Genomic DNA, 26,411 nt, shown 5'->3' on the forward strand with positions numbered 1-26,411 from the left:
CTAATAAGTGCTTCATAATGACCAATAAGCAGCCAGTATGCTACTAGTTAGCATGCTAATAAGCCGCTAGTTGATGTTGAATATTATGACCTTAAATTGAAGTTTTAACAATTATTTTTCTTTGAAGACCACAGGTGAAATCAATTTCCCTCCATTTTATCGGGTTGGAGGCACAAATCAACAGATTTAAAACCCAGGGTGAATAAAACCAAAGAATTACTGCAGGTCAACACATCTGGTAAGATGATTGAGCTTTTAAAATCAGACACTCTAACCTCAGTTCCCTTTTCTAAAATCCTAATTTACTGATAAATAAAACAGAGTCACACGTCTTTGCACACAATAAATCTCACTGCCGGCACATGAAGGTAAAATGTTGCTCCACTTCCAAAACTACAGCAACAGCAGGACCCTACTCATAAACACCACTATAGAGATGTCACACACACACACACACACACACACACACACACACACACACACACACACACAGAAAGCCCAGAGTGGATAGAAACAACAAAGGCAATAATAATTTAAGGGATTTTTTAACATGGATATCATTAAAAAAAAGTCACCATTGTAGGCTCTCGGGTCACTGAAATATTTCATCACACATAAAGTAAATCATGCTTAACGCTTTTATATTATGTGTGCTGTGAGTTTGATGGCACTACAACATGTTATAGTATAGTTATTACATATTTTATTACCAAATTTAATGATAAAAAATCACTAAAATTACATGAAAGCCCTTTATCCAAAGCAATGAGATGTAGTTCATAGAGCAGGAGGACATTTATTCATAATGGGTTTTTGTTTTACCCTACACCTTACAAAAGGGATTTTATTGAACATTGGGTTATTTATAGGCTATTGAAAAATCCTCAATTTGTTTTTAAAGTATTATTTTCCAATCTGAGAAATGTAGTATGAAAAACGTGAGATCACATATGTGTAAAATGATTTTCATGACACTACACCTCTCCTGGGTGAAGTTATTGAATATTTCTGTGTCATATATTTTCGGTATTGCAATTTGCAGACGGTCCCTGCGCATTCGAGCACCAGCCGGCTCTGCTTAGAGGCCAATGCAAGTTCCCCAGCGCGGAGGACGGCTCGTTTTGAGGAAAATACCAATGTAGCTCGCAGTCTATCTTGTTGTGATTGCAGAGAGGTGTCGGTTTTGTAAGAGCAATGTTCCGCTGATGAGTTATTGATCCGGGATAGCTGAATCTGTGAATATATTTCTCAGTGTATCCCTTGCGCCAAAACAGATGACAAGACTTTAACATCCGTTTTAAATGTCTTTCTGAGACAATATAACGGTGACGGTGCACAAGCAAAGCAGTTCTGTCCTTGTAATTAAGTCCATGGTTAAAATATAGCTCAAATAAGTCCTGTACTGTCTAAGCTAAGACTAAGACTGGCTGGTTTCCGTTGTGCACCTGATATCTGGTGCACACAAAAAACTTTCACGTGAGCACCGGTTAGTTTCTGGTGCGCACGAGAAACATATATTTTTATTTTTTCTGCCTATGTCCCTTTAGGGGCTTCGTAGCTTTCTGATTAGTATTGTGTTATGATGTTTTTAGATTATTATAATTCATGTTTTAAGATACCTCATGGTACATTTTTCTATCAATGGGGGGGGGGTTACTGCTAATTTGGTCTGACAGAGAAATTTAAACAAATGAATTCTAGTTTTATATGCAAATTTATTCAAAACTTTACATCATTACAAATAGTTGATGGTTAGCGATACAGCACAGATAAGAGATCAAAAGTCATCACTAGCACTGACAACCTTCATGGTTTAAAGGTCACATATTCTCCTCCTCTTCAACATGTTTAAATAAGTCTCAAACTTGTCTGTCTTTTGTTCTAAATCCACTCTGATCCTGTATTCGATCATGCCTATAAACCCCTCTATTTCAGCCCTGCTCAGAACAGGCTGTTTCTGTGTCTGTACCTTTAAATGTAAATGAGATGTGTCACCCACCTGGGGGAGGTGTTACTGCTCTTTGTGATGTCATAAAGAGAAAATCTCCAAACGACCTGTTTGAGTACACATTTTCTGAAAAGTAGAGCAGGCACAATACAGAGAGGATGGACTTTTCTCATCATTGGGGGGTTTGTAGACAGACCAGGGACACATTAGAGTTAGAGAAACATGGTGAAGTTTATTTTATAGAATAAGTGACCTTTAACATTAATAATAATGATAATAACATAGCGCTACTCTGAATACTCTAAGACGCCTAACAAAGAACAACAACAAAACAAAACATTGAAAACAAAACAAAGAAGAAATAATCTAAGAGAAGGAGGAAACTTCCGTTTACCTTATTCTTTTGAAGACGTGCGTGTGCACGTGTGAAAGGGTGAAAGGTTAACAGAATGTCTATACGGAGGTCCAAGTCTGCTGTCGTGCAAGGAAAATTAGTGGGCTCAAAGAGATAGGTCAGAGGAAGGTCCCACGTCCACATATGATATTGAAATCTATGAAATACAGAAATGTGGCTTTACTGGTTTTGTCAAAGTACCGTAGTATACAAGTGCAGTGAAGAAAAGTATAATCAGCTTTCTGTAGAAACATGGAAAAAAACACAGATGTTAACACATTGTCCCCTAATGACTTCTGTCTACTTCAGCTTACACAACTCAGCAGAGTCTCCAACATAATAAAACCTGAGTCCAGCATGTAGAGGCTGAGTGAATGTGGTCTGGACTCTGTGGAGGAGAGTCATGGTTTCAGAGATGCTGTAGAAGGACAGAATACCTGCTCTGTGATCCAGGTACACTCCTACTCTGGAGGACTGAGGACCTGAGACAAGAGTCCTGACATTGTTGTAATAAAAGTTATAACTGTTGTTGTCACAATATAACCTCCAAGATTTGTCATTACCTCCAAACAGACATTCATTTGATCTCCCTGCTCTGCTGATATTCTTGTATGTGACTGTTACATGAACTCCTTTCCCCCCCCACTTCACCTCCCAGTAACAACGTCCCATCAGATTCTCTTTACTCAGGACCTGAAACCAATCAGTGAATCTGTCTGGGTGACTAGAATAAGACTGTTGTTTTCTCATTAATGTTACTTTTCTGTTCCCATCAGATAATAACAGCAGTATGTGTGCTGTGTTTGGATCCAGTGTGATGTCAGATGAATATTTTAAGAACTCAGCTCTGGTCTTGGGCTCTGGTTCTGGTTCTGACAGTAAAACATCCACTTCAGTCACTGTCTGTGAGATGTTTGTCCATTTCTCTCTCAGGACGTCCTGTAGTTTATCTCTGACTTCTGACACAGCCGCTGTCACATCCTCAAAGAACCTCAGAGGACGGATCTTGATGCTGGATGAGTGTGTAGATTCACTGAGTGGTGACAGTGAGGGGTAGTCGTGTAGAAACTGGTTGTGATCTTCTGTGTGTGAGAGCTTCTCCAGTTCAGCGTCTTTCCTCTTCAGCTCAGTGATCTCCTGCTCCAGCTTCTCCTGAAGCTCTCTGACTCGACTCACTTCAGTTTGCTGCTGGGATCTGACCTGCTGCTTCACATCAGAGCGTCTTTTCTCCATGAGACGGATCAGCTCAGTGAAGATCTTCTCACTGTTCCCCACTGTTTTATCAGCGGAGCCATTGATAGCCTCCACCTCCTGTTGGAGCAGCTTCACATCTTTCTCTCCGTCCTGGATTCTCTGCTGGATGTTTTGTCGACTCACCTCGAGCTCTCTCTGCTTCTCGCTCCTTTCTGCTGCAGCTGAGACTGTGTCATGACCTTTGTGTTCGTCCATTAAACAGAGGAGACAGATAGACTGCTGATCAGTCCGACAAAATACTTTCATCTCCTCATTATGACGAGAGCAGACGTTCTCCTGGAGCTTCTTTGAGGGCTCTACTAGCTTGTGTTTCTTTAATGGAGCTGCATCATAATGAGGCTGAAGGTGTTTCTCACAGTAAGAAGCCAGACACTGCAGGCAGGACTTACAGGCTTTCAGTGTCCTCCCGGTGCAGACATCACAGGCCACATCATCAGGTCCAGCATAGCAGTGATCAGCAGGAGCAGCTTGGAGTCCAGTCTTCTTCAGCTCCTCCACTAAATCTGCTAACATGGTGTTTTTCACCAGAACAGGCCTCGGTGTGAAGTCCTGCCTACACTGAGGGCAGCTGTAGATTGTCTTCTCATCCTCTGTGTCCCAGTGGCTTTTAATACAGTTCATACAGTAACTATGTCCACAGGGAATAGCAACCGGATCCTTCAGGAGATCCAGACAGATTGAACAAGAGAAGGCCTCCCGGTCTAGTTGAACTCCTTTCTGCGCCATTTCTCCTCTCTGTAACAACAACTATCTGAGTTTCACTTCCTTTGAAATCAATAGTTTCACCTCTGATCTACACAGCATGTGTTTGTTCAGTGTCTGCTCTTCCACCGTCCCACATGTTGGTTACACCCATCCTCAAACTGTAGATCTAAAGGGGAGGGAACAAGAAAATAAACGTCAGAGTGGAGCTGGCTGTGTCTGAGAGCAGGAAGAAGAGCGACGGGTTAACAAGCTCTGATTCATGTTTCATTCCTCTGACAGGGCAGATTCTCAACATGAATACATAACCACTCTCTGTTGCATGGAAGCAAACTCTATAAGCAAGCATGTAAAAAACTCTAGTCACACATTTCTTAACATGTTAAAAGAAGTGAATAAAACACAGAGAGTAACTGAACATGTTCTACAACTACTGTCAGAACGGAGCCACCTGAGAGCACCAGCATTACAAACTGTGAAAATCTGAGACACCACAGGGAGGCGTCAGAGTTCCACTGAACTTCACCAGTATTGGAAGAGGTGTTTTCACATACTGGTGGTTCACATACTGGATTAAATACATTGACCTGACCTTTATTCCTTGTTTTTGTCTATCAGATGGTCAAACTGATGATTGAAGCAGATCATTGATATTGTCTTTAGACATACTTCACCTCAGATTGAAGTCATAATCCTGTTTCAAATACAAATATACTGATTCCTACTGCTGCTTTAATTTAAAAAGCCTCCCCTTAAAACAGTCGGTTTGATTACAAGTAATGGAAGAATTTGGATATGTGGTAGAAGTAATACACCGACAAAAAATACCTCAGTGTCGTTTTGTCACTGCTCATTTGCTGATCCACGCTGCACGGGGCTGGGGAGCTCACTTGTTGGTTACAACTATCTTGCACTCGTATATTAGTGAAGGAGAGGGAACAAGGAAATGTGTGCACAGAGTGGAGTTGAGCAATAGGGAGGGGTTACCATGCTGCCCTCACGCAGGTGATGAATTATCTTAAACTGACAGTGTGAGTCTCAGTCTGAGTTTTATCTACAGTTTCATTGAGCTATTTTGTATAACTGAAAAAAAAATTCTTGTGCTTTAAAGGAGAAGACAACAGAGAGAGAATGAAGACAGAAAATACTACCTGAAATGAGACCGTGTACAAACAAACAACAACATACAGATTCATAAAAGACGTAATGCTGCAATAGAGCGATTAGACTTTGGAGAATTCATACAAAACTATAATAAAATAGTACACAGATGTTTAAATGTGTGATTCATCTACGTATGTTTTACCAAGTGTTGTAGTCAAGACCAGACCTGAGACCAGAGTGCTCAGAGACCGAGACAAGACCAAGACCAAGGCAGGGCGAGACTGGGACAAGACCAAGACCAAGACCATAAATATAAATAAAACAATCATCATCTTATGTGCAGGGGGCATGTCACTCACTTAAACTGTAACACCCAGAAGGTTTCAGCAGTAACCGGGGGATATAAATCAAATCATGAATTGAAGTTTTTTTTATTCTTTTAGAAAGGGGCGTTTACCTTCTTATCACAGTAATGGAACGTGGAAAAATAGCCCATCAGTGGTGGTCTTGATTGGTAATGCTTTAAAATCCGAGACCGAGATGAGGCTGAGTAAAAATGTTTTCGATTACGAGAAGAGAGCGAGACCTTTAAAAGACCCAGACTGATTTTGAATACTACAACACTACAGTTTACCCACCTTCACTTCTTTATCAGGCACAAGTAAGTAGGCTCAGGACTGGTGAAATCAAAGTTTGTAGTTATGTTTCAACAGTGAATAAAATATACAAAGCATTCATTATCAGGTAAATTCATATTCTGGCTGAGGCTGGTTAAGTCTCCCTTCTCATGTCAGCGGTTACACTAATGTGGGAAGGCAGCTTGAAGTGAGCACCTGCAATACAAGGCTGTAAAAATCTGAGAAACCACAGGGAGGCGTCAGAGTGCCACTGAACTTCACCACCTTAAGGAAATGTGTCAATACACCTTTATAAATGTGAACTTTGAATAAATGGTTTATGGGTCAATGACGTGACGCTCATTTTTTTGTGTCCATAAGGTTTAGTTAACTTTTAAAGGCTTAACATCTAAAAATAAATGCACAGATGACATGCTTTCATCCTTTGTTTTGAGGACCTAGTCTAAAATTTATATTTATAATCCATTTTTAGAGAATATTTGGGGTATTTAGGCCAAAATGTCTAAGTGGTGTAACCGTTGAAACTTCGTACCAAAGAATTAAGTGAATACAAATATCTCAACGAGAGACGTTTGGATTTTTGACTGATATACTCCGCAGTCATTATCAGGTTATTTTTTTAAGTCTGGCTGAGGCTCGTTAGTGGAAACTGCAAAAAGGCCGTTCTTTTTTTAAGTACAATAGAGTGACACCTAAACAGTCAAATAAGGAGAATGGTGCAGCTATAAGTCCGTTCTTTCAGAAGACTAACATCCCACCAATAAACGATCAATTGTTTCGATCCAATCAGTAATACCAAAAGTATTTAAAACAAGACATCTTCTATCATTTTACTCTCCACTGAAAGTCTGTTTAAAAAGATAGGTCTTACATTGTTTTAAATTGTATTGTTCAGAGAGTTTGTTACTTGGATTTTCAGATGCGGTGTCTTCCACATATCAGGAGCATAAAAACGTATTCTTCATCACTTTTTTTTTATCTGCTAATATTTCCTGCAGCCTTCAGCCTCTGTGCTTTCTGATTAGTATTGTGTTGTGATGTTTTTAGATTATGATAATTCATGTTTTAAGATACCTCATTGTACATTTTTCTATCAATGGGGGGGTTACTGCTAATTTGATCTGACAGAGAAATTTATACAAATGAACAATAGATTAATTTGCGAATTTATTGAAAACTTTACATCATTACAAATAGTAGATGGTCAGCGATACAGCACAGATATGAGAACAAAAGTCATCACTAGCACTGGCAATCTTCATGGTTTAAAGGTCACATATTCTCCTCCTCTTCAGTTTAAATAAGTCTCAGAGCTGCACAAAACATGTCTGTGAAGTTTCTTGTTCTAAATCCACTCTGATCCTGTATTTGATCATGACTATAAACCCCTTTATTTCAGCCCTGCTCAGAACAGGCTGTTTCTGTGTCTGTACCTTTAAATATGTAAATGAGCTGTGTTTGACCACGCCCCCTCTCTGGAAGGGCTTGGGTGTACTCGGGCTTTCTCGCTACCTGCTCTATTGTTTACGGTGAGAAGGCAGACTCAGAGGGCAGAACAAACACCTAGCTGTGGGAGTGTCACCCACCTGGGGGAGGGGCTACTGCCCTTTGTGATGTCATGAAGGGAAAATCTCTAAACGGCCTGTTTGAGCACACATTTTCTGAAAAGTGGAGCAGGCAAAAGATGGAGAGGATGGACTTTTCTCATCATTGGGGGGTTTGTAGACAGACTAGAGACACATGTTAGTGTTAGAGAAACATGGTGAAGTGTATTTAACAGAATATGTGACCTTTAAAATTGATTTTAAATCAAGATTAGGAGAGAGAAGTGAAAGAACCAAAGTTGCAGCAGCACTTATTTTGTTCTAATCTAATGAAATTTGAGTTGATTTGCTGAAAGAGATTTGTTGCCAGCTTCTCAAATGTGACCTCTTCTTCCTCCCTTTGTCCAAAATGCAAAATATTTCTCAAGAATATCAGGCGATCTGTCTGGAAAAAATGCCTCACCTGATCCTCCTCCAATCAGATCTCTGGACCTTTAACATCTCAGAACATTACTGACAACTTCAACATTAGAAGTCTTTAATGGAGGTTAAAAGCTTTTAAAGGATTAATGAATAAAAGGATGAGTAGAAAGTTGAATTATAAGCAAGTTCAGATATGAAGAGAGCTTCATTAGTTTTATTAACTTAGTCTCCGTCTCTGTTGTAAAGCCGTCACTGTCTCTAGTTTATCTCTTAGCTGTCTGGTTTGTTCACTCTGTGTTTGTGTTGCAGGAATGGGTCGCTTCCTCAGCGGAGTCACCGATGAGATGAAGCAGAATCACAGAGAAAGACTTGTTGCTGTCACTCACCAAAGTCTGGTGGAAGTGGCTGAAAGGTACGAGCTTTTATGTCCCCATACATAACTCAGAAATGAAGAGAAGGAGAAGCTAAAAGAAAAAACAGACTGACAAACTGTTCCCGTTTATTCCCACATCAAGTGTTAACTCGTGTCTTGTTTTCCCCCTCGCTGCAGATACCTCGGCGTCGGTCAGAGGACGTGTGGAGTTGCTATCTTGGGTCCAGAGAACGAGGCGATTAAAAAAGATCCCTCATGGATCGTAAAATAATCCAGTCTGTAGGTAACTTGTGATTTAAATACTCAACTGGACTTCTGGAGAATCACAGCTGCAAGACTTATTCTGTACTGAATGCTGAAAGTCTACGGTTAGGATTTTTTATTAAAGAGTCAAAAAGCTGAAGCGCACAATATCAAGAGGAGGACTGAGAGCTGCTGTCATGGTTCAGATACGTCTTCATTCTGTATATATTTAATGAAATATATGATCATGTTGGAATACACTATGTGAGTGAGCTCTTCTTTTTGGGATCATTGCAAAAGTATCATCAAGAGATATATCATTTATATCAACTTCAATCAGGTGTTTTTGTTTTTTTCTGCAGGATATAAATGACTTTCTTCTTCTGTGGTTTACTCTGGGAAACTCAGAGCAGAGGAAGAACATCAGAGCCGTTCTGTCTAATTCAAACAACAAACTGAGTCCTGTGCAAACACTCAGTCAGGTCATGTTGGTCTTTGTGGGGCGCAGGTAGTCTTGTGGTTTTTGTGCGCGCCCCATGTATGGAGGCTGTGGTCCTATTTTCCACAAATTTCACATTTTCATTGGTTCCTAAGTTAGGAAGTGTTTGAACATGAATTATGATCTTAATATGTTCCCCTTAGTACGACCCTTATGAGGTAGAAGTAAACAAAAGCATATCAAGATCATAACTCATGTTCAACAACTTCCTAACTCTCTATCGATGAGCTGTAATCAGGAGTGTAATGAGAACAAACTCTTAGATAATGACCTGTTAACTATAGACTATGGTCATGTAGATAAGGTACTAATAAGTGCTTCATAATGACCAATAAGCAGCCAGTATGCTACTAGTTAGCATGCTAATAAGCCGCTAGTTGATGTTGAATATTATGACCTTAAATTGAAGTTTTAACAATTATTTTTCTTTGAAGACCACAGGTGAAATCAATTTCCCTCCATTTTATCGGGTTGGAGGCACAAATCAACAGATTTAAAACCCAGGGTGAATAAAACCAAAGAATTACTGCAGGTCAACACATCTGGTAAGATGATTGAGCTTTTAAAATCAGACACTCTAACCTCAGTTCCCTTTTCTAAAATCCTAATTTACTGATAAATAAAACAGAGTCACACGTCTTTGCACACAATAAATCTCACTGCCGGCACATGAAGGTAAAATGTTGCTCCACTTCCAAAACTACAGCAACAGCAGGACCCTACTCATAAACACCACTATAGAGATGTCACACACACACACACACACACACACACACACACACACACACACACACACACACACACACACACACACACACACACACACACAGAAAGCCCAGAGTGGATAGAAACAACAAAGGCAATAATAATTTAAGGGATTTTTTAACATGGATATCATTAAAAAAAAGTCACCATTGTAGGCTCTCGGGTCACTGAAATATTTCATCACACATAAAGTAAATCATGCTTAACGCTTTTATATTATGTGTGCTGTGAGTTTGATGGCACTACAACATGTTATAGTATAGTTATTACATATTTTATTACCAAATTTAATGATAAAAAATCACTAAAATTACATGAAAGCCCTTTATCCAAAGCAATGAGATGTAGTTCATAGAGCAGGAGGACATTTATTCATAATGGGTTTTTGTTTTACCCTACACCTTACAAAAGGGATTTTATTGAACATTGGGTTATTTATAGGCTATTGAAAAATCCTCAATTTGTTTTTAAAGTATTATTTTCCAATCTGAGAAATGTAGTATGAAAAACGTGAGATCACATATGTGTAAAATGATTTTCATGACACTACACCTCTCCTGGGTGAAGTTATTGAATATTTCTGTGTCATATATTTTCGGTATTGCAATTTGCAGACGGTCCCTGCGCATTCGAGCACCAGCCGGCTCTGCTTAGAGGCCAATGCAAGTTCCCCAGCGCGGAGGACGGCTCGTTTTGAGGAAAATACCAATGTAGCTCGCAGTCTATCTTGTTGTGATTGCAGAGAGGTGTCGGTTTTGTAAGAGCAATGTTCCGCTGATGAGTTATTGATCCGGGATAGCTGAATCTGTGAATATATTTCTCAGTGTATCCCTTGCGCCAAAACAGATGACAAGACTTTAACATCCGTTTTAAATGTCTTTCTGAGACAATATAACGGTGACGGTGCACAAGCAAAGCAGTTCTGTCCTTGTAATTAAGTCCAAGGTTAAAATATAGCTCAAATAAGTCCTGTACTGTCATTTTTATCACAAGAACACAGAAGGCTAAGACTGGCTGGTTTCCGCTGTGCACCTGATATCTGGTGCGCACGAGAAACTTTCACGTGAGCACCGGTTAGTTTCTGATGCGCATGAGAAACATACAGTTTTACTTTTTCTGCCTATGTCCCTTTAGGGGCTCCGTAGCTTTCTGATTAGTATTGTGTTATGATGTTTTTAGATTATTATAATTCATGTTTTAAGGTACCTCATTGTACATTTTTCTATCAATGGGGGGGGGGGGTTACTGCTAATTTGGTCTGACAGAGAAATTTAAACAAATGAACTATAGATTTATTTGCAAATTTATTCAAAACTTTACATCATTACAAATAGTCGATGGTTAGTGATACAGCACAGATAAGAGAACAAAAGTCATCACTAGCACTGACAGCCTTCATGATTTAAAGGTCACATATTCTCCTCCTCTTCAACATGTTTAAATAAGTCTCAAACTTGTCTGTCTTTTGTTCTAAATCCACTCTGATCCTGTATTCGATCATGCCTATAAACCCCTCTATTTCAGCCCTGCTCAGAACAGGCTGTTTCTGTGTCTGTACCTTTAAATGTAAATGAGATGTGTCACCCACCTGGGGGAGGTGTTACTGCTCTTTGTGATGTCATAAAGAGAAAATCTCCAAACGACCTGTTTGAGCACACATTTTCTGAAAAGTGGAGCAGGTACAATACAGAGAGGATGGACTTTTCTCATCATTGGGGGGTTTGTAGACAGACCAGGGACACATATTAGTGTTAGAGAAACATGGTGAAGTTTATTTTACAGAATATTTGACCTTTAACATTAATAATATTGATAATAACATAGCGCTTCTCTGAATACTCTAAGACGCCTAACAAAGAACAACAACAAAACAAAACATTGAAAACAAAACAAAGAAGAAATAATCTAAGAGAAGGAGAAAACTTCCGTTTACCTTATTCTTTTGAAGACGTGCATGTGAGCGTGTGAAAGGGTGAAAGGTTAACAGAATGTCTATAAGCAGGTCCATGTCTGCTGTGGTGCAAAGAAAACTAGTGGGCTTAAAGCGACAGGTCAGAGGAAGGTCCCACGTCCACATATGATATTGAAATCTATGAAATACAGAAATTTGGCTTTACTGGTTTTGTCAAAGTACCGTAGGATGCAAGTGCAGTGAAGAAAAGTATAATCAGCTTTCTGTAGAAACATGGAAAAAAACACAGATGTTAACACATTGTCCCCTAATGACTTCTGTCTACTTCAGCTTACACAACTCAGCAGAGTCTCCAACATAAACAAACCTGAGTCCAGCATGTAGAGGCTGAGTGAATGTGGTCTGGACTCTGTGGAGGAGAGTCATGGTTTCAGAGATGCTGTAGAAGGACAGAATACCTGCTCTGTGATCCAGGTACACTCCTACTCTGGAGGACTGAGGACCTGAGACAGGAGTGCTGACTTTGTTGGACCAAAAGTTATAACTGTTGCTGTCACAATATAACGCCCAAGATTTGTCATTACGTCCAAACAGACATTCATGTGAGCTCCCTCTGCTGATATTCTTGTATGTGACTGCTACAGAAACTCCTCCCCCCCCCCTCTTCACCTCCCAGTAACAACGTCCCATCAGACTCTCTTTACTCAGGACCTGACACCAATAAGTGAACCTGTCTGGGTGACTAGAATAAGACTGTTCTCTCATTACTGTTACTTTTCTGTTCTCATCAGATAATAACAGATATGTTTGTGCTGTGTTTGGATCCAGTGTGATGTCACATGAATATTTTAAGAACTCAGCTCTGGTCTTGGGCTCTGGTTCTGGTCCTGACAGTAAAACATCCGCTTCAGTCACTGTCTGTGAGATGTTTGTCCATTTCTCTCTCAGGACGTCCTGTAGTTTATCTCTGACTTCTGACACAGCCGCTGTCACATCCTCAAAGAACCTGAGAGGACGGATCTTGATGTTGGATGAGGGTGTAGATTCACTGAGTGGTGACAGTGAGGGGTAGTCGTGTAGAAACTGGTTGTGATCTTCTGTGTGTGAGAGCTTCTCCAGTTCAGCGTCTCTCCTCTTCAGCTCAGTGATCTCCTGCTCCAGCTTCTCCTGAAGCTCTCTGACTCGACTCACTTCAGTCTGCTGCTGGGATCTGACCTGCTGCTTCACATCAGAGCGTCTTTTCTCCATGAGACGGATCAGCTCAGTGAAGATCTTCTCACTGTTCCGTACTGTTTTATCAGCGGAGCCATTGATAGCCTCCACCTCCTGTTGGAGCAGCTTCACATCTTTCTCTCTGTCCTGGATTCTCTGCTGGATGTTTTGTCGACTCACCTCGAGCTCTCTCTGTCTCTCGCTCCTTTCTGCTGCAGCTGAGACTGTGTCATGACCTTTGTGTTCGTCCATTAAACAGAGGAGACAGATAGACTGCTGATCAGTCCGACAAAATACTTTCATCTCCTCATTATGACGAGAGCAGACGTTCTCCTGGAGCTTCTTGGAAGGCTCCACCAGCTTGTGTTTTTCAAAGACAGGTGAATCATAATGAGGCTGAAGGTGTTTCTCACAGTAAGAGGCCAAACATTGCAGACAGGACTTAGAGGCTTTCAGTTTCCTCCCGGTGCAGACATCACAGGCCACATCTTCAGATCCAGCATAGCAGTGATCAGCAGGAGCAGCTTGGAGTCCAGTCTTCTTCAGCTTCTCCACTAAATCTGCCAACATGGTGTTTTTCACCAGAACAGGCCTCGGTGTGAAGTCCTGTCTGCACTGAGGGCAGCTGTAGATTGTCTTTTCATCCTCTTTATCCCAGTGGCTTTTAATACAGTTCATACAGTAACTATGTCCACAGGGAATAGCAACCGGATCCTTCAGGAGATCCAGACAGATTGAACAAGAGAAGGCCTCCCGGTCTAGTTGAACTCCTTTCTGTGCCATTTCTCCTCTCGGTAACAACGACTGTCTGAGTTTCACTTCCTTAGAAATCAAACTAGTTTAAGCTCTGATCTACACAGCATGTGTTTGTTCAGTGTCTGCTCTTCCACCGTCCCACATGTTGGTTACACCCATCCTCATACTTTAGATCTAAAGGGGAGAGAACAAGGAAATAAACGTCAGAGTGGAGCTGGCTGAATCTGAGAGCAGGAAGAAGAGGGAGGGGTTAACAAGCTCTGATTCATGTTTCATTCCTCTGACAGGGCAGATTCTCAACATGAATACATAACCACTCTCTGTTGCATGGAAGCAAACTCTATAAGCAAGCATGTAAAAAACTCTAGTCACACATTTCTTAACATGTAAAAAGAAGTGAATAAAACACAGAGAATAACTGAACAGGTTTTACAAGTACTGTCAGAACGGCGCTACCTGAGAGCACCAGCATTACAAACTGTCAAAATCTGAGACACCATAGGGAGGCGTCAGAGTTCCACTAAACTTCACCACCATTGGAAGAGATGTTTTCACATACTGGTGGTTGACATACTGGATTAAATACACTGACCTGACCTTTATTCCTTGTTTTTGACTATCAGATGATCAAACTGATGATTGAAGCAGATCATTGATATTGTCTTTAGACATACTTCACCTCAGATTGAAGTCATAATCCTGTTTCAAATACAAACCTATTCATTTCTTCTGCTGCTTTAATTTACAAAAGTCGGTTTGATTACAAGTAATAGAAGAATTTCAATATGTGGTAGAAGTAGTACACCGACAAAAAATACCTCAGTGTCCTTTTGTCGCTGCTCATTTGCTGATCCACGCTGCACGGGGGCTGGGGAGCTCACTTGTTGGTTACACCTATCTTGCACTCGTATATTAGTGAAGGAGAGGGAACCAGGAAATGTGTGCACAGAGTGGAGTTGAGCAATAGGGAGGGGTCACCATGCTGCCCTCACGCATTTGATGAATTCTCTTAAAGTGACAGTGTGAGTCTGTCAGTCTGAGTTTTATCGTGCAGTTAAGATTAAAAGACAACATTGAACAACCACATGATGTTTTTAAAAAACTTACAGCTCACAATAGTTGAAGCAAACATTGAAAAGCTTCATGTTTGGGTTCCTCTGAAATCTACAGTTTCATCGAGCTATTTTGTATAACGGAGAAAAGTTTTCTTGTGCTTTAAAGGAGAAGACAACAGAGAGAGAATGAAGACAGAAAATACTACCTGAAATGAGACCGTGTACAAACAAACAACAGCATACAGATTCATAAAAGACGTAATGCTGCAATAGAGAGATTAGACTTTGGAGAATTCTTACAAAACTATAATAAAATAGTACGCAGAAGTTTAAATGTGTGATTCATCTACGTATGTTTTACCAAGTGTTGTAGTCAAGACCACACGTACTGAGACCAGAGTACTCAGAGACCGAGACAAGACCAAGACCAAGACCAAGGTAAGGCTGAGGCAAGACCAAGACCATAAATATCGTGTCACTCACTTAAACTGTAACACCCAGAAGGTTTCAGCAGTAACCGGGGGATATAAATCAAATCATGAATTGAAGTTTTTTTTATTCTTTTAGAAAGGGGTGTTTACCTTCTTAACATGTTTTTAATTTTTTTTTACATAATTTGCCAAAAATTAATTAGAAAACAGAGGTGTTTTCAACTTTGTGCCCCGCTCAGTATTGAAAAAGGGCATAACTTATAAATTTAGGGATAATCCTAATAAAATCTATTTTCTCGTGCTATTTTAAAATGAAGTAATTACAATCATGAGTACACTTACATATACTCTAGATGTATAAAATATAAAATATTCTTAATTTTTCAGTGGTTACACCACTTGACATTTTTAGGTCCATTTAGTCTTACCTTTTGAAAAAAAAGGTTAAAATGTCATTTTAAAAAACACAAAACCAACATGAATACAAATCTCACATTTTAATGAACCTGATGCATGCTTTCAAATTGTGTTTTTAAAAGATTTTTGAATTGGTCATCTGAACAACCCTTGTTTGTCACTGACCCAGTAACCAGATGTTTGAATTTCGACCCAATAATAGTTAGTGAAGACTGGTTTAATCAAACTTTGTAGTTATGATGCAACAGTGCATACCAATATCTCAACTAGAGACGTTTGGATTTTTGACTGATATACTCCGCAGTCATTATCAGGTTATTTTTTAAGTCTGGCTGAGGCTCGTTAGTGGAAACTGCAAAAAGGCTGTTCTTTCTTAGAGCGACACCTAAACAGTCAAATAAGGAGAATGGTAGTGGTTGAAACAGTGGATACTTTTATTAATGAGATACATTTCTAATGTGCAGCTATAAGTCCGTTCTTAGACTAGCATCCCACCAATAAACGATCAATTGTTTCGATCCAATCAGTAAAAGTCTTTAAAGCAAGACATCTTCTATCATTTTACTCTCCACTGAAAGTCTGTTTAAAAAGATAGGTCTTACATTGTTTTAAATTTTATAATTCTTTGTTACTTTGATTTTCAGATGCGGTGTCTTCCACATATCAGGAACATAAAAAAATATTCTTCATCACTTTTTTTGTCTGATAATATTTCCTGCGGCCTTTAGCCTCTGTGCTTTCTGATTAGTATTGTGTTATGATGTTTTTAGATTATGATAATTCATGTTTTAAGATACCTAATTGTACATTTTTCTATCAGTTGGGTAGATGGTTAGCGATACAGCACAGATAAGAGAACAAAAGTCATCACTAGCACTGACAGCCTTCATGACTTAAAGGTCACATATTCTCCTCCTCTTCAACCTGTTTAAATAAGTCTCAGAGCTCCTCAAAACATGTGTGTGAACTTTTTTGTTCTAAATCCACTCTGATCCTGTATTTGATCATGACTATAAACCCCTTTATTTCAGCCCTACTCAGAACAGGCTGTTTCTGTGTCTGTACCTTTAAAGGGTAACTAAACCCCATATTTTCAGCTGTACTGCTCTACCCTGGAATTTCAAAAAATGCATTTAGAATGTCAATGTATCAACTTCGAGAAGGAGGGGGTCGGGGGGGGGGGGGGTGTAAGACACGCCCACTCACTCCTTCGCGCCGTTATCAGCCGCAACATGATACAATGTTTGCCCCACACCCACAAATACACACAAACAAACGGAAGGGCAGACACTATGCACATTTCTAACACAATATTTCAAATTTCAATGCTTTGTACTCAAATTTCGAGATTGGGACTTGGATTGATCCATAATACTACTTAATACTCAAATACAGAGGTTTAGAGTTGAAAAAGTGGTTTTAGGGTTTAGTTACTCTTTAAATATGTAGATGAGCTGTGTTTGACCACGCCCCCTCTCTGGAGGTGCTCGGGTGTCTCTGGCTTTCACGCTACCGGCTCTATTGTTAACGGTGAGAAGGCAGACTCAGAGGGCGGAACAAACACCTAGCTGTGGGAGTGTCATCCACCTGGGGGAATAATTAATAATAATGATAATAACATAGCGCTTCTCTGAATACTCTAAGACGCCTAACAAAGAACAACAACAAAACAAAACATTGAAAACAAAACAAAGAAGAAATAATGGAAGAGAAGGAGGAAACTTCCGTTTACCTTATTCTTTTGAAGACGTGCGTGTGCACGTGTGAAAGGGTGAAAGGTTAACAGAATGTCTATAAGCAGGTCCATGTCTGCTGTGGTGCAAAGAAAACTAGTGGGCTCAAAGTGACAGGTCAGAGGAAGGTCCCACGTCCACATATGATATTGAAATTTATGAAATACAGAAATGTTGCTTTACTGGTTTTGTCAAAGTACCACAGTATGTGCAGTGAAGAAAAGTATAATCAGCTTTCTGTAGAAACATGGAAAAAACACAGATGTTAACACATTGTCCCCTAATGACTTCTGTCTACTTCAGCTTACACAACTCAGCAGAGTCTTCAACATAATAAAAACTGAGTCCAGCATGTAGAGGCTGAGTGAATGTGGTCTGGACTCTGTGGAGGAGAGTCATGGTTACAGAGATGCTGTAGAAGGACAGAATACCTGCTCTGTGATCCAGGTACACTCCTACTCTGGAGGACTGAGGACCTGAGACAGGAGTCCTGACTTTGTTGTACCAAAAGTTATAACTGTTGCTGTAACAATCTAACATCCAAGATTTGTCAGTACGTCCAAACTTACATTCATCTGAGCTCCCTGCTCTGCTGATATTCTTGTATGTGACTGCTACAGAAACTCCTCCTGCTCTTCTCTCCACCTCCCAGTAACAACGTCCCATCAGACTCTCTTTACTCAGGACCTGACACCAATCAGTGAATCTGTCTGGGTGACTAGAATAAGACTGATGTTTACTCATTAATGTTACTTTTCTGTTCTCATCAGATAATAACAGCCTTGTTTGTGCTGTGTTTGGATCCAGTGTGATGTCACATGAATATTTTAAGAACTCAATTCTGGTCTTGGGCTCTGGTTCTGGTCCTGACAGTAAAACATCCACTTCAGTCACTGTCTGTGACATGTTTGTCCATTTCTCTCTCAGGACGTCCTGTAGTTTATCTCTGACTTCTGACACAGCCGCTGTCACGTCCTCAAAGTACCTCAGAGGACGGATCTTGATGCTGGATGAGTGTGTAGATTCACTGAGTGGTGACAGTGAGGGGTAGTCGTGTAGAAACTGGTTGTGGTCCTGTGTGTGTGACAGCTTCTTCATCTCAGCGTCTCTCCTCTTCAGCTCAGTGATCTCCTGCTCCAGCTTCTCCTGAAGCTCTCTGACTCGACTCACTTCAGTTTGCTGCTGGGATCTGACCTGCTGCTTCACATCAGAGCGTCTTTTCTCCATGAGACGGATCAGCTCAGTGAAGATCTTCTCACTGTTCCCCACTGTTTTATCAGCGGAGTGATTGATAGCCTTCACCTCCTGTTGAAGCAGCTTCACATCTTTCTCTCCGTCCTGGATTCTCTGCTGGATGTTTTGTCGACTCACCTCGAGCTCTCTCTGCCTCTCGCTCCTTTCTACTGCAGCTGAGACTGTGTCATGACCTTTGTGTTCGTCCATTAAACAGAGGAGACAGATGGACTGCTGATCAGTACGACAAAACATCTTCATCACCTCATTATGACGAGAGCAGACGTTCTCCTGGAGCTTCTTGGAGGGCTCCACTAGCTTGTGTTTCTTAAAGACAGGTAGTTCATAATGAGGCTGAAGGTGTTTCTCACAGTAAGAGGCCAAACATTGCAGACAGGACTTACAGGCTTTCAGTTTTCTCCCGGTGCAGACATCACAGGCCACATCATCAGGTCCAGCATAGCAGTGATCAGCAGGAGCAGCTTGGAGTCCAGTCTTCTTCAGCTCCTCTACTAAAACTGCCAACATGGTGTTTTTCACCAGAACAGGCCTCGGTGTGAAAGTGTGCATACACTGAGGGCAGCTGTAGATTGTCTTTTCATCCTCTTTATCCCAGTGGCTTTTAATACAGTTCATACAGTAACTGTGTCCACAGGGAACAGTCGCCGGATCCTTCAGGAGATCCAGACAGATGGAACAAGAGAAGGCCTCCCGGTCTAGTTGAACTCCTTTCTGCGCCATTTCTCCTCTCGGTAACAACGACTGTCTGAGTTTCACTTCCTTAGAAATCAAACTAGTTTAACCTCTCATCTAAACAGCATGTGTTTGTTCAGTGTCTGGTCTTCCACCGTCCTACATGTTGGTTACACCCATCTTCAAACTGTAGATCTAAAGGGGAGGGGACAAGAAAATAAACATCAGAGTGGAGCTGGCTGAGTCTGAGAGCAGGAAGAAGAGGGAGGGGTTAACAAGCTCTGATTCATGTTTCATTACTCTGACAAGGCAGATTCTCAACATGAATACATAACCACTCTCTGTTACATGGAAGCAAACTCTATAAGCAAGCATGTAAAAAACTCTAATCACACATTTCTTAACATGTAAAAAGAAGTGAATAAAACACAGAGAGTAACTGAACAGGTTTTACAACTACTGTCAGAACGGAGCTACCTGAGAGCACCAGCATTACAAACTGTCAAAATCTGAGACACCACAGGGAGGCGTCAGAGTTCCACTAAACTTCACCACCATTGGAAGAGATGTTTTCACATACTGGTGGTTGACATACTGGATTAAATACACTGACCTGACCTTTATTCCTTGTTTTTGACTATCAGATGATCAAATTGATGATTGAAGCAGATCATTGATATTGTCTTTAAACATACTTCACCTCAGATTGAAGTCATAATCCTGTTTCAAATACAAACCTACTGATTCCTACTGCTGCTTTAATTTACAAAAGTCGGTTTGATTACAAGTAATAGAAGAATTTCAATATGTGGTAGAAGTAGTACACCGACAAAAAATACCTCAGTGTCCTTTTGTCGCTGCTCATTTGCTGATCCACGCTGCACGGGGCTGGGGAGCTCACTTGTTGGTTACACCTATCTTGCACTCGTATATTAGTGAAGGAGAGGGAACCAGGAAATGTGTGCACAGAGTGGAGTTGAGCAATAGGGAGGGGTTACCATGCTGCCCTCACGCAGGTGATGAATTCTCTTAAAGGGACAGTGTGAGTCTGTCAGTCTGAGTTTTATCGTGCAGTTAAGATTAAAAGACAACATTGAACAACCACATGATGTTTTTAAATAACTTACAGCTCACAATAGTTGAAGCAAACATTGAAAAGCTTCATGTTTGGTTTCCTCTGAAATCTACAGTTTCATAGAGCTGTTTTGTATAACTGAAAAAAGTTTTCTTGTGCTTTAAAGGAGAAGACAACAGAGAGAGAATGAAGACAGAAAATACTACCTGAAATGAGACCGTGTACAAACAAACAACAACATACAGATTCATAAAAGACGTAATGCTGCAATAGAGCGATTAGACTTTGGAGAATTCATACAAAACTATAATAAAATAGTACGCAGCAGTTTAAATTTGTGATTTATCTACGTATGTTTTACCAAGTGTTGTAGTCAAGACCACACAAACTGAGACCAAGACAAACCTGAGACCAAGAGTGCTCAGAGACCGAGACAAGACCAAGACCATAAATTTCGTGTCACTCACTTAAACTGTAATATACGGTGGCCCTGAAGTGCAAAACACAACAACAAATAAGAAAACACAAACACAAATCAAAAAACACAACCACAAATCAAAAAACACAAACACAAATCAAAAAACACAACGACATTAACTTAAACCGGAAAAGGTAGGTACCTGCAGTCGACAAGGATCGTCGCTGATTGGACGAACGCAATGTCCGTCTTTTTAACCGGAAGTAAATGCTTCATTTTGGAGGCAGGCAGAGAAATGTCAACGAAGTAAGCGGAGATTTAAAATGCATGATGTATTGCCCAAATTGTGGCAAAGAGCTCCCAGAAAATGTACGGCCGTGGTTTGCAGTGGTTGTGGCAAGAGGTCACGAGACTTTACATCCATTAAGAGTGATTGTATTATCCCCTGTGACTGCTGATAAACATTGTTTGACTCTGAGGCAGTCACTGACAGACCTGGGGCCCGTTTCTGAAAGAAGGTTGAACAAACCCTCAGTCTGACCCTGAGCTCTGAGTTGATTTACTCTCAGGTGGGAAACTCTGAGTTTTCGGTTCCAGATCAGCAGATTTAAGTTAAATCAACTCTGAGTATGTTCACTCTGACATGCCAACATGAATGGAGCCCCGATACTACGATTCACCATGGCAACAGGTGACAAAAAAGAGATCCTTGTACTTTAACCATCTCGAAATACATCAATATCTTCATGTGGCCACAGGCTACGGTGAATATGAACAGGTTTTAAAAAGTAAAAAAAGTAAAACTGCTGCAGCGGCAAAGGAGAGAGAAGTGGTGTAAGAGAAAACAGCTGCTCGTAAAGTCTATTAATTTAATATTTAATCAGAATTAAAATATTGCAGGTCAAAACTGATGGAATGGTAGGCTATTAAACCTATACAATTTATTTTCATTAAGATGCAATCCAGCAGAAGAAAATCGACTTTTAAACAGCTCAAAATGAAATATAAGAACATAATAGGCTCATATAGATTTATAGTTAACTTCATTCAGAGTCTATTTGAATGTGCATTAACTTTATCCTCAACATAAAGCTGTATTCACACACACAGGCTAAATGTCCTCTCACCTTTATCCTGTTTAGTTTAAAAATTAACATCTCCCAACGTTAATGTAGCCTAGGCTCTAATTCCCTGCGGAGTAATGCAGCCCCTTCATACCGACTTAAAGACATACCATGTTCAATAAAATAGTTCTTTTTATACGCTGTAGTAGGCTATTACCACCCTAACATATCATATTAAAACAACCTGGATTTTTATTTAGACAAACGGTGAATCTTCACTAACACGACGTGATACGGACTGAATGAAAGAATGAGGAAATTAAACAACGTTTCTGGCTCTGAAAGAGGAGACCGAGAGAAACTCAGGGTTCACTGAAGAAAACCAGCTCCAGACCAGGTTAGGTTCACAGACTCAGTTACCAAAGTAACTGACTCTCAGGTGAAGTAACCTCTCTCTCTGAAACGGGCTGGAGTTACCCCTCTTTCTCGGGTTTGAGTGACCTCCTCTTCTGAAACAGAATACCCAGAGTTTCCCTCATTTCAGGGTTAACGGACTCAGAGTTTACACAAAACCTTCTTTCAGAAACGGGCCCCAGATCTGTTCATGTATTTAGATGTTTTCAAACCTTGGAGACAGTTCACACTTCACGGTTCTTGTCCTGATTTTAGCTCCTTGTTTTTTATTTTGCTGTTTCTTCATTTCGTTTTCATGGCTTACTCTCATTTGAAAAAAATGCTATGACATTTTATTTACTAACAAATATGATGTATTCTGCATTTCTTTCCAGCAACATATGTTGGTTTTCAATAAATAAAACAAATACCTTTATGAGGGTAAAATACTGGTGTCAAAAAGCTGAAGCGCACAATATCAAGAGGAGGACTGAGAGCTGCTGTCATGGTTCAGATACGTCTTCATTCTGTATATATTTAATGAAATATATGATCATGTTGGAATACACTATGTGAGTGAGCTCTTCTTTTTGGGATCATTGCAAAAGTATCATCAAGAGATATATCATTTATATAAAATTCAATCAGGTGTTTTTGTTTTTTTCTGCAGGATATAAATGACTTTCTTCTTCTGTGGTTTACTCTGGGAAACTCAGAGCAGAGGAAGAACATCAGAGCCATTCTGTCTAATTCAAACAACAAACTGAGTCATGTGCAAACACTCAGTCAGGTCATGTTGGTCTTTGTGGGGCGCAGGTAGTCTAGTGGTTTTTGTGCGCGCCCCATGTATGGAGGCTGTGGTCCTATTTTCCACAAATTTCACATTTTCATTGGTTCCTAAGTTAGGAAGTGATTGAACATGAATTATGATCTTAATATGTTCCCCTTAGTACGACCCTTATGAGGTAGAAGTAAACAAAAGCATATCAAGATCATAACTCATGTTCAACAACTTCCTAACTCTCTATCGATGAGCTGTAATCAGGAGTGTAATGAGAACAAACTCTTAGATAATGACCTGTTAACTATAGACTATGGTCATGTAGATAAGGTACTAATAAGTGCTTCATAATGACCAATAAGCAGCCAGTATGCTACTAGTTAGCATGCTAATAAGCCGCTAGTTGATGTTGAATATTATGACCTTAAATTGAAGTTTTAACAATTATTTTTCAAGTCTTTGAACACCACAGGTGAAATCAATTTCCCTCCATTTTATCGGGTTGGAGGCACAAATCAACAGATTTAAAACCCAGGGTGAATAAAACCAAAGAATTGCTGCAGGTCAACACATCTGGTAAGATGATTTGAGTTTTTAAAATCAGACACTCTAACCTCAGTTCCCTTTTCTAAAATCCTAATTTACTGATAAATAAAACAGAGTCACACGTCTTTGCACACAATAAATGCTTTATTACTCTGACAGGACGGTCACATCTCACTGCCGGCACATGAAGGTAAAATGTTGCTCCACTTCCAAAACTACAGCAACAGCAGGACCCTACTCACAAACACCACTATAGAGATGTCACACACACACACACACACACACACAGAAAGCCCAGAGTGGATAGAAACAACAAAGGCAACACCACAACAACAAACACTCATATACGCATGGTTAGCAGGTGAAAGGACACACACACACACACACACACACACACACACACACACACACACACACACACACACACACACACACACACACACACACACACACACTGCCAGCTCGGCTTGTTAAATAACAATCAGGATGGTGGACGTTTTTTTATATTTTTTTAAAGGTGTTAGACTGACAGCATGTGATTCTCCTCCCTGCTAATACTCTCTCTTTATAAGCAGCTTTAAGGGGCTTACACACATATATATGAATGATGGGGCTCAAAGTGCTGTAGAAAATAATTTAAAATCACACGAGCTAGACTTGAAATGCGTCGGCCACCTTGCCGAGTGCAAACGTTTGCTCGGCTAGCTTCAGACAAATGGAGATAAAGCTACGTTTTCAGGACTCAAACTTGCATACTTACATCACGAGGAGTGCTTAGATTAATATGTCGAAGTCTCTAATATCTTTGATAAGGGATCTATAAAATACTACATCAGCTGTGCTGGCTTGTTGAAACTACAGAAGGAGCTAAAGATCCCCTTCCAAACAGTTGTCATGACTTCTTCACCCTACAGTCTCACTCTTTAAAATCTCTTCAAATCTACATTTAATTTTTATGTGCAGTCAATCAGCGGTCGATCAGTCATTGTGTGAGTAGCTGTCCCCGTTCGGTGAAGCTGTGTTCTCGTCGGGAGTTGTAAAGCTCTCTTCTTCCAGGTGGTAGTGCGGGGGGGGGGGGCTTCAGATGGTCGCGGAGGTCTTGCTCTCCTTGGGGCGGACCCGGGTCACGTGTTCCAGCTGGCCGGAGTCGGACACGTCGTAGCTCGTCTTGTACTTGGCGAGGATTTTCATCAGAGGACGGAGCTTCAGCCACCACTGCTCCTTAGGGATCCTGTGCCTGAGGAGACAAAACGCAAGGACGAGGGGGGGGGGGGGGTTAATAACTTCATTTATATTTAGAACCTTTGGAAACACGGGGTTACAAAATGCTTTGACTTTGACAAGCAAAAAAAACAAAAACACGGAAGAACATAAAAAACTGCAAAATGCCACAACACCCCGTCAGCAGAACAACCCGAACAACAAAACACCCAAACAACATATTTTAACCAACCATCACAGGACCTTATACATGTCCAGATTTGGGTTGGTGAAAGGAACCCCAATCCCCCAGTAATTAAAAAAAAGGGCTGAATCTAAAAATGTCCCTCTAGGCTCCCTTACAGTTAACGTAACAAAATGTGGAAATGTTTATCTCGTTATTGGATGTACTGTTGATTTCTTGAAGGCCAGGAATACGATATCATGATCAATATACAGAGCAAAGGTTCATGGGTTAATATGGAGCAAAATGTAGGCCAGAGTTAGCTTAGCATCAAGACGGGAAGAAAAGGGAAGATTCCTTTAAAGTCTTTAAATGTGATTTTTCACACTTAAATGTAGAAATCAAGTATCTCCTCTGAAAATAACTCTGTGAGTCATGACTGTCTACAATGGGTGTAACACCTGAGTCCCACTGTCTGTGATGTTTTCAGAGTTTTCAGAGTCCTATCTTCAGTTTGTTTACATCGCCCGGACGGCCGGCTGACTCCTCCCCTCGTGTATAAAAGTTGTTTAATTGAGGGACTAGAGAAAAGAAGAATAACATACTGTACTCACTGCTTAACTGTGTTTCTAGATCACGCTCATTTCAGGTAAATTTACATGCAGTGTGAAGATACGAGCATAATAAAGATCGCTAGCATTAGCATGCTAACACAACAATGCAGCGCGAGTTGTTTTGGTTTCATGCTGGTGCTCAAGGGCGACATCTACTGGATCAAAAAATCACATATAAAGCCTAAAAGAAAAATAAAACCATGACCAGATTCATAAAAAGATATCTTTTTCCAAAACAGTTGTAGGATCATAATTTCTATACCCTAAAACAGGGTTTTGCTGCAAAACTGGAGAATAAGATGCAATTAGTTATCTCAATAATGAAAGTCATTTTCTTAACTTTTTTAACACTGATGAGCTTTTTGCTGCTAAAAAGTTGAAGCAGAAAGTTTGTCTTACACAAAGTCGGTCTCGTCCCTGAGCTGAGAAACGGGCTGGAAGACGAGAGCTCTGCGACGCATCCCCAGCAGGCAGGCCGTGTCCTCCGAGTTAGCAAACACTCGACCTGCATCGAGAGAACAGCCTCAGCGAATCAGAAACCAGGAGTGGACATAATGTCTTCATCAATAGTAGAAACTGAGCTCTTTTTTATTTTACCTCCTTTGTAAGAGTCCTTGAGCGTCCTCGTGATCCACTGGATGGCTTTAGCTGCAACTTTAGTGCCAAAGTTTCTATCGAATGGTGAAGGAGCGCCTCCCTGTGAAAAGAGAGGAAACAGCACATTAAGAAAAGATCTAAATATGCATACAAGAGACAGGTATGTAATCATGTTTAACATCATCAAAAAGCATGTTTAAACAACACACA

General features: G+C 40.3%; 4 protein-coding genes and 2 long non-coding RNA genes across 13 annotated transcripts in view; 1 reads left to right on the top strand and 5 right to left on the bottom strand.

The window, feature by feature from the left end:
- Positions 1-13,896, bottom strand: part of LOC132978376 (tripartite motif-containing protein 16-like) — a 29,717-nt gene extending 15,821 nt beyond the window's left edge. Inside the window, exon 1 of the mRNA XM_061043545.1 lies at positions 13,831-13,896. Within this exon, the coding sequence (XP_060899528.1) occupies position 13,831 (1 nt within the window). The 5' untranslated portion in view covers positions 13,832-13,896. The remainder of the gene's footprint in view (positions 1-13,830) is intronic.
- The window catches only part of LOC132978377 (tripartite motif-containing protein 16-like), a 36,881-nt gene extending 16,616 nt beyond the window's left edge, over positions 1-20,265 (bottom strand). The window contains exons 1-2 of one of the 5 annotated variants that reach the window (XM_061043548.1): positions 20,169-20,265; positions 2,202-4,467 (exon numbers count right to left, since the gene is read on the bottom strand). In XM_061043548.1, the coding sequence (XP_060899531.1) occupies positions 2,643-4,322 (1,680 nt within the window). In that variant the 5' untranslated portion in view covers positions 4,323-4,467; positions 20,169-20,265 and the 3' untranslated portion in view covers positions 2,202-2,642. Of the gene's footprint in view, positions 1-2,201; positions 4,468-5,117; positions 5,283-13,830; positions 13,930-14,585; positions 14,694-20,168 lie in introns of those variants that run through there. The other 4 variants (XM_061043547.1, XM_061043550.1, XM_061043546.1 and 1 more) reach the window with 4 other exon arrangements.
- LOC132978389 (uncharacterized) lies at positions 370-7,989 on the bottom strand. Its single transcript, XR_009673906.1, has 2 exons — positions 7,115-7,989; positions 370-1,619 (listed from the first exon to the last, which is right to left on the bottom strand). It is a non-coding gene; the product is annotated as an uncharacterized LOC132978389 (long non-coding RNA).
- LOC132978387 (uncharacterized) lies at positions 8,060-8,883 on the top strand. The gene is made up of 2 exons (XR_009673904.1): positions 8,060-8,419; positions 8,558-8,883. It is a non-coding gene; the product is annotated as an uncharacterized LOC132978387 (long non-coding RNA).
- On the bottom strand, positions 11,173-13,837 carry LOC132978380 (tripartite motif-containing protein 16-like). The gene has a single exon (XM_061043554.1). It carries the CDS (start codon positions 13,792-13,794, stop codon positions 12,121-12,123), a length of 1,674 nt encoding a protein of 557 aa, XP_060899537.1. The 5' UTR covers positions 13,795-13,837; the 3' UTR covers positions 11,173-12,120.
- A 3,464-nt stretch (positions 20,266-23,729) lies between the features above and the next one.
- The window catches only part of LOC132978373 (ATP-dependent 6-phosphofructokinase, platelet type-like), a 66,110-nt gene continuing 63,428 nt past the window's right edge, over positions 23,730-26,411 (bottom strand). For all 4 annotated transcript variants that reach the window (XM_061043533.1, XM_061043534.1, XM_061043532.1 and 1 more), the window contains exons 20-22: positions 26,202-26,301; positions 26,004-26,109; positions 23,730-24,843 (exon numbers count right to left, since the gene is read on the bottom strand). In XM_061043533.1, the coding sequence (XP_060899516.1) occupies positions 24,687-24,843; positions 26,004-26,109; positions 26,202-26,301 (363 nt within the window). In that variant the 3' untranslated portion in view covers positions 23,730-24,686. The remainder of the gene's footprint in view (positions 24,844-26,003; positions 26,110-26,201; positions 26,302-26,411) is intronic.

This window comes from Labrus mixtus, chromosome 8, assembly GCF_963584025.1.
Source record: "Labrus mixtus chromosome 8, fLabMix1.1, whole genome shotgun sequence".
Classification (NCBI taxonomy): Eukaryota; Metazoa; Chordata; class Actinopteri; order Labriformes; family Labridae; genus Labrus; species Labrus mixtus.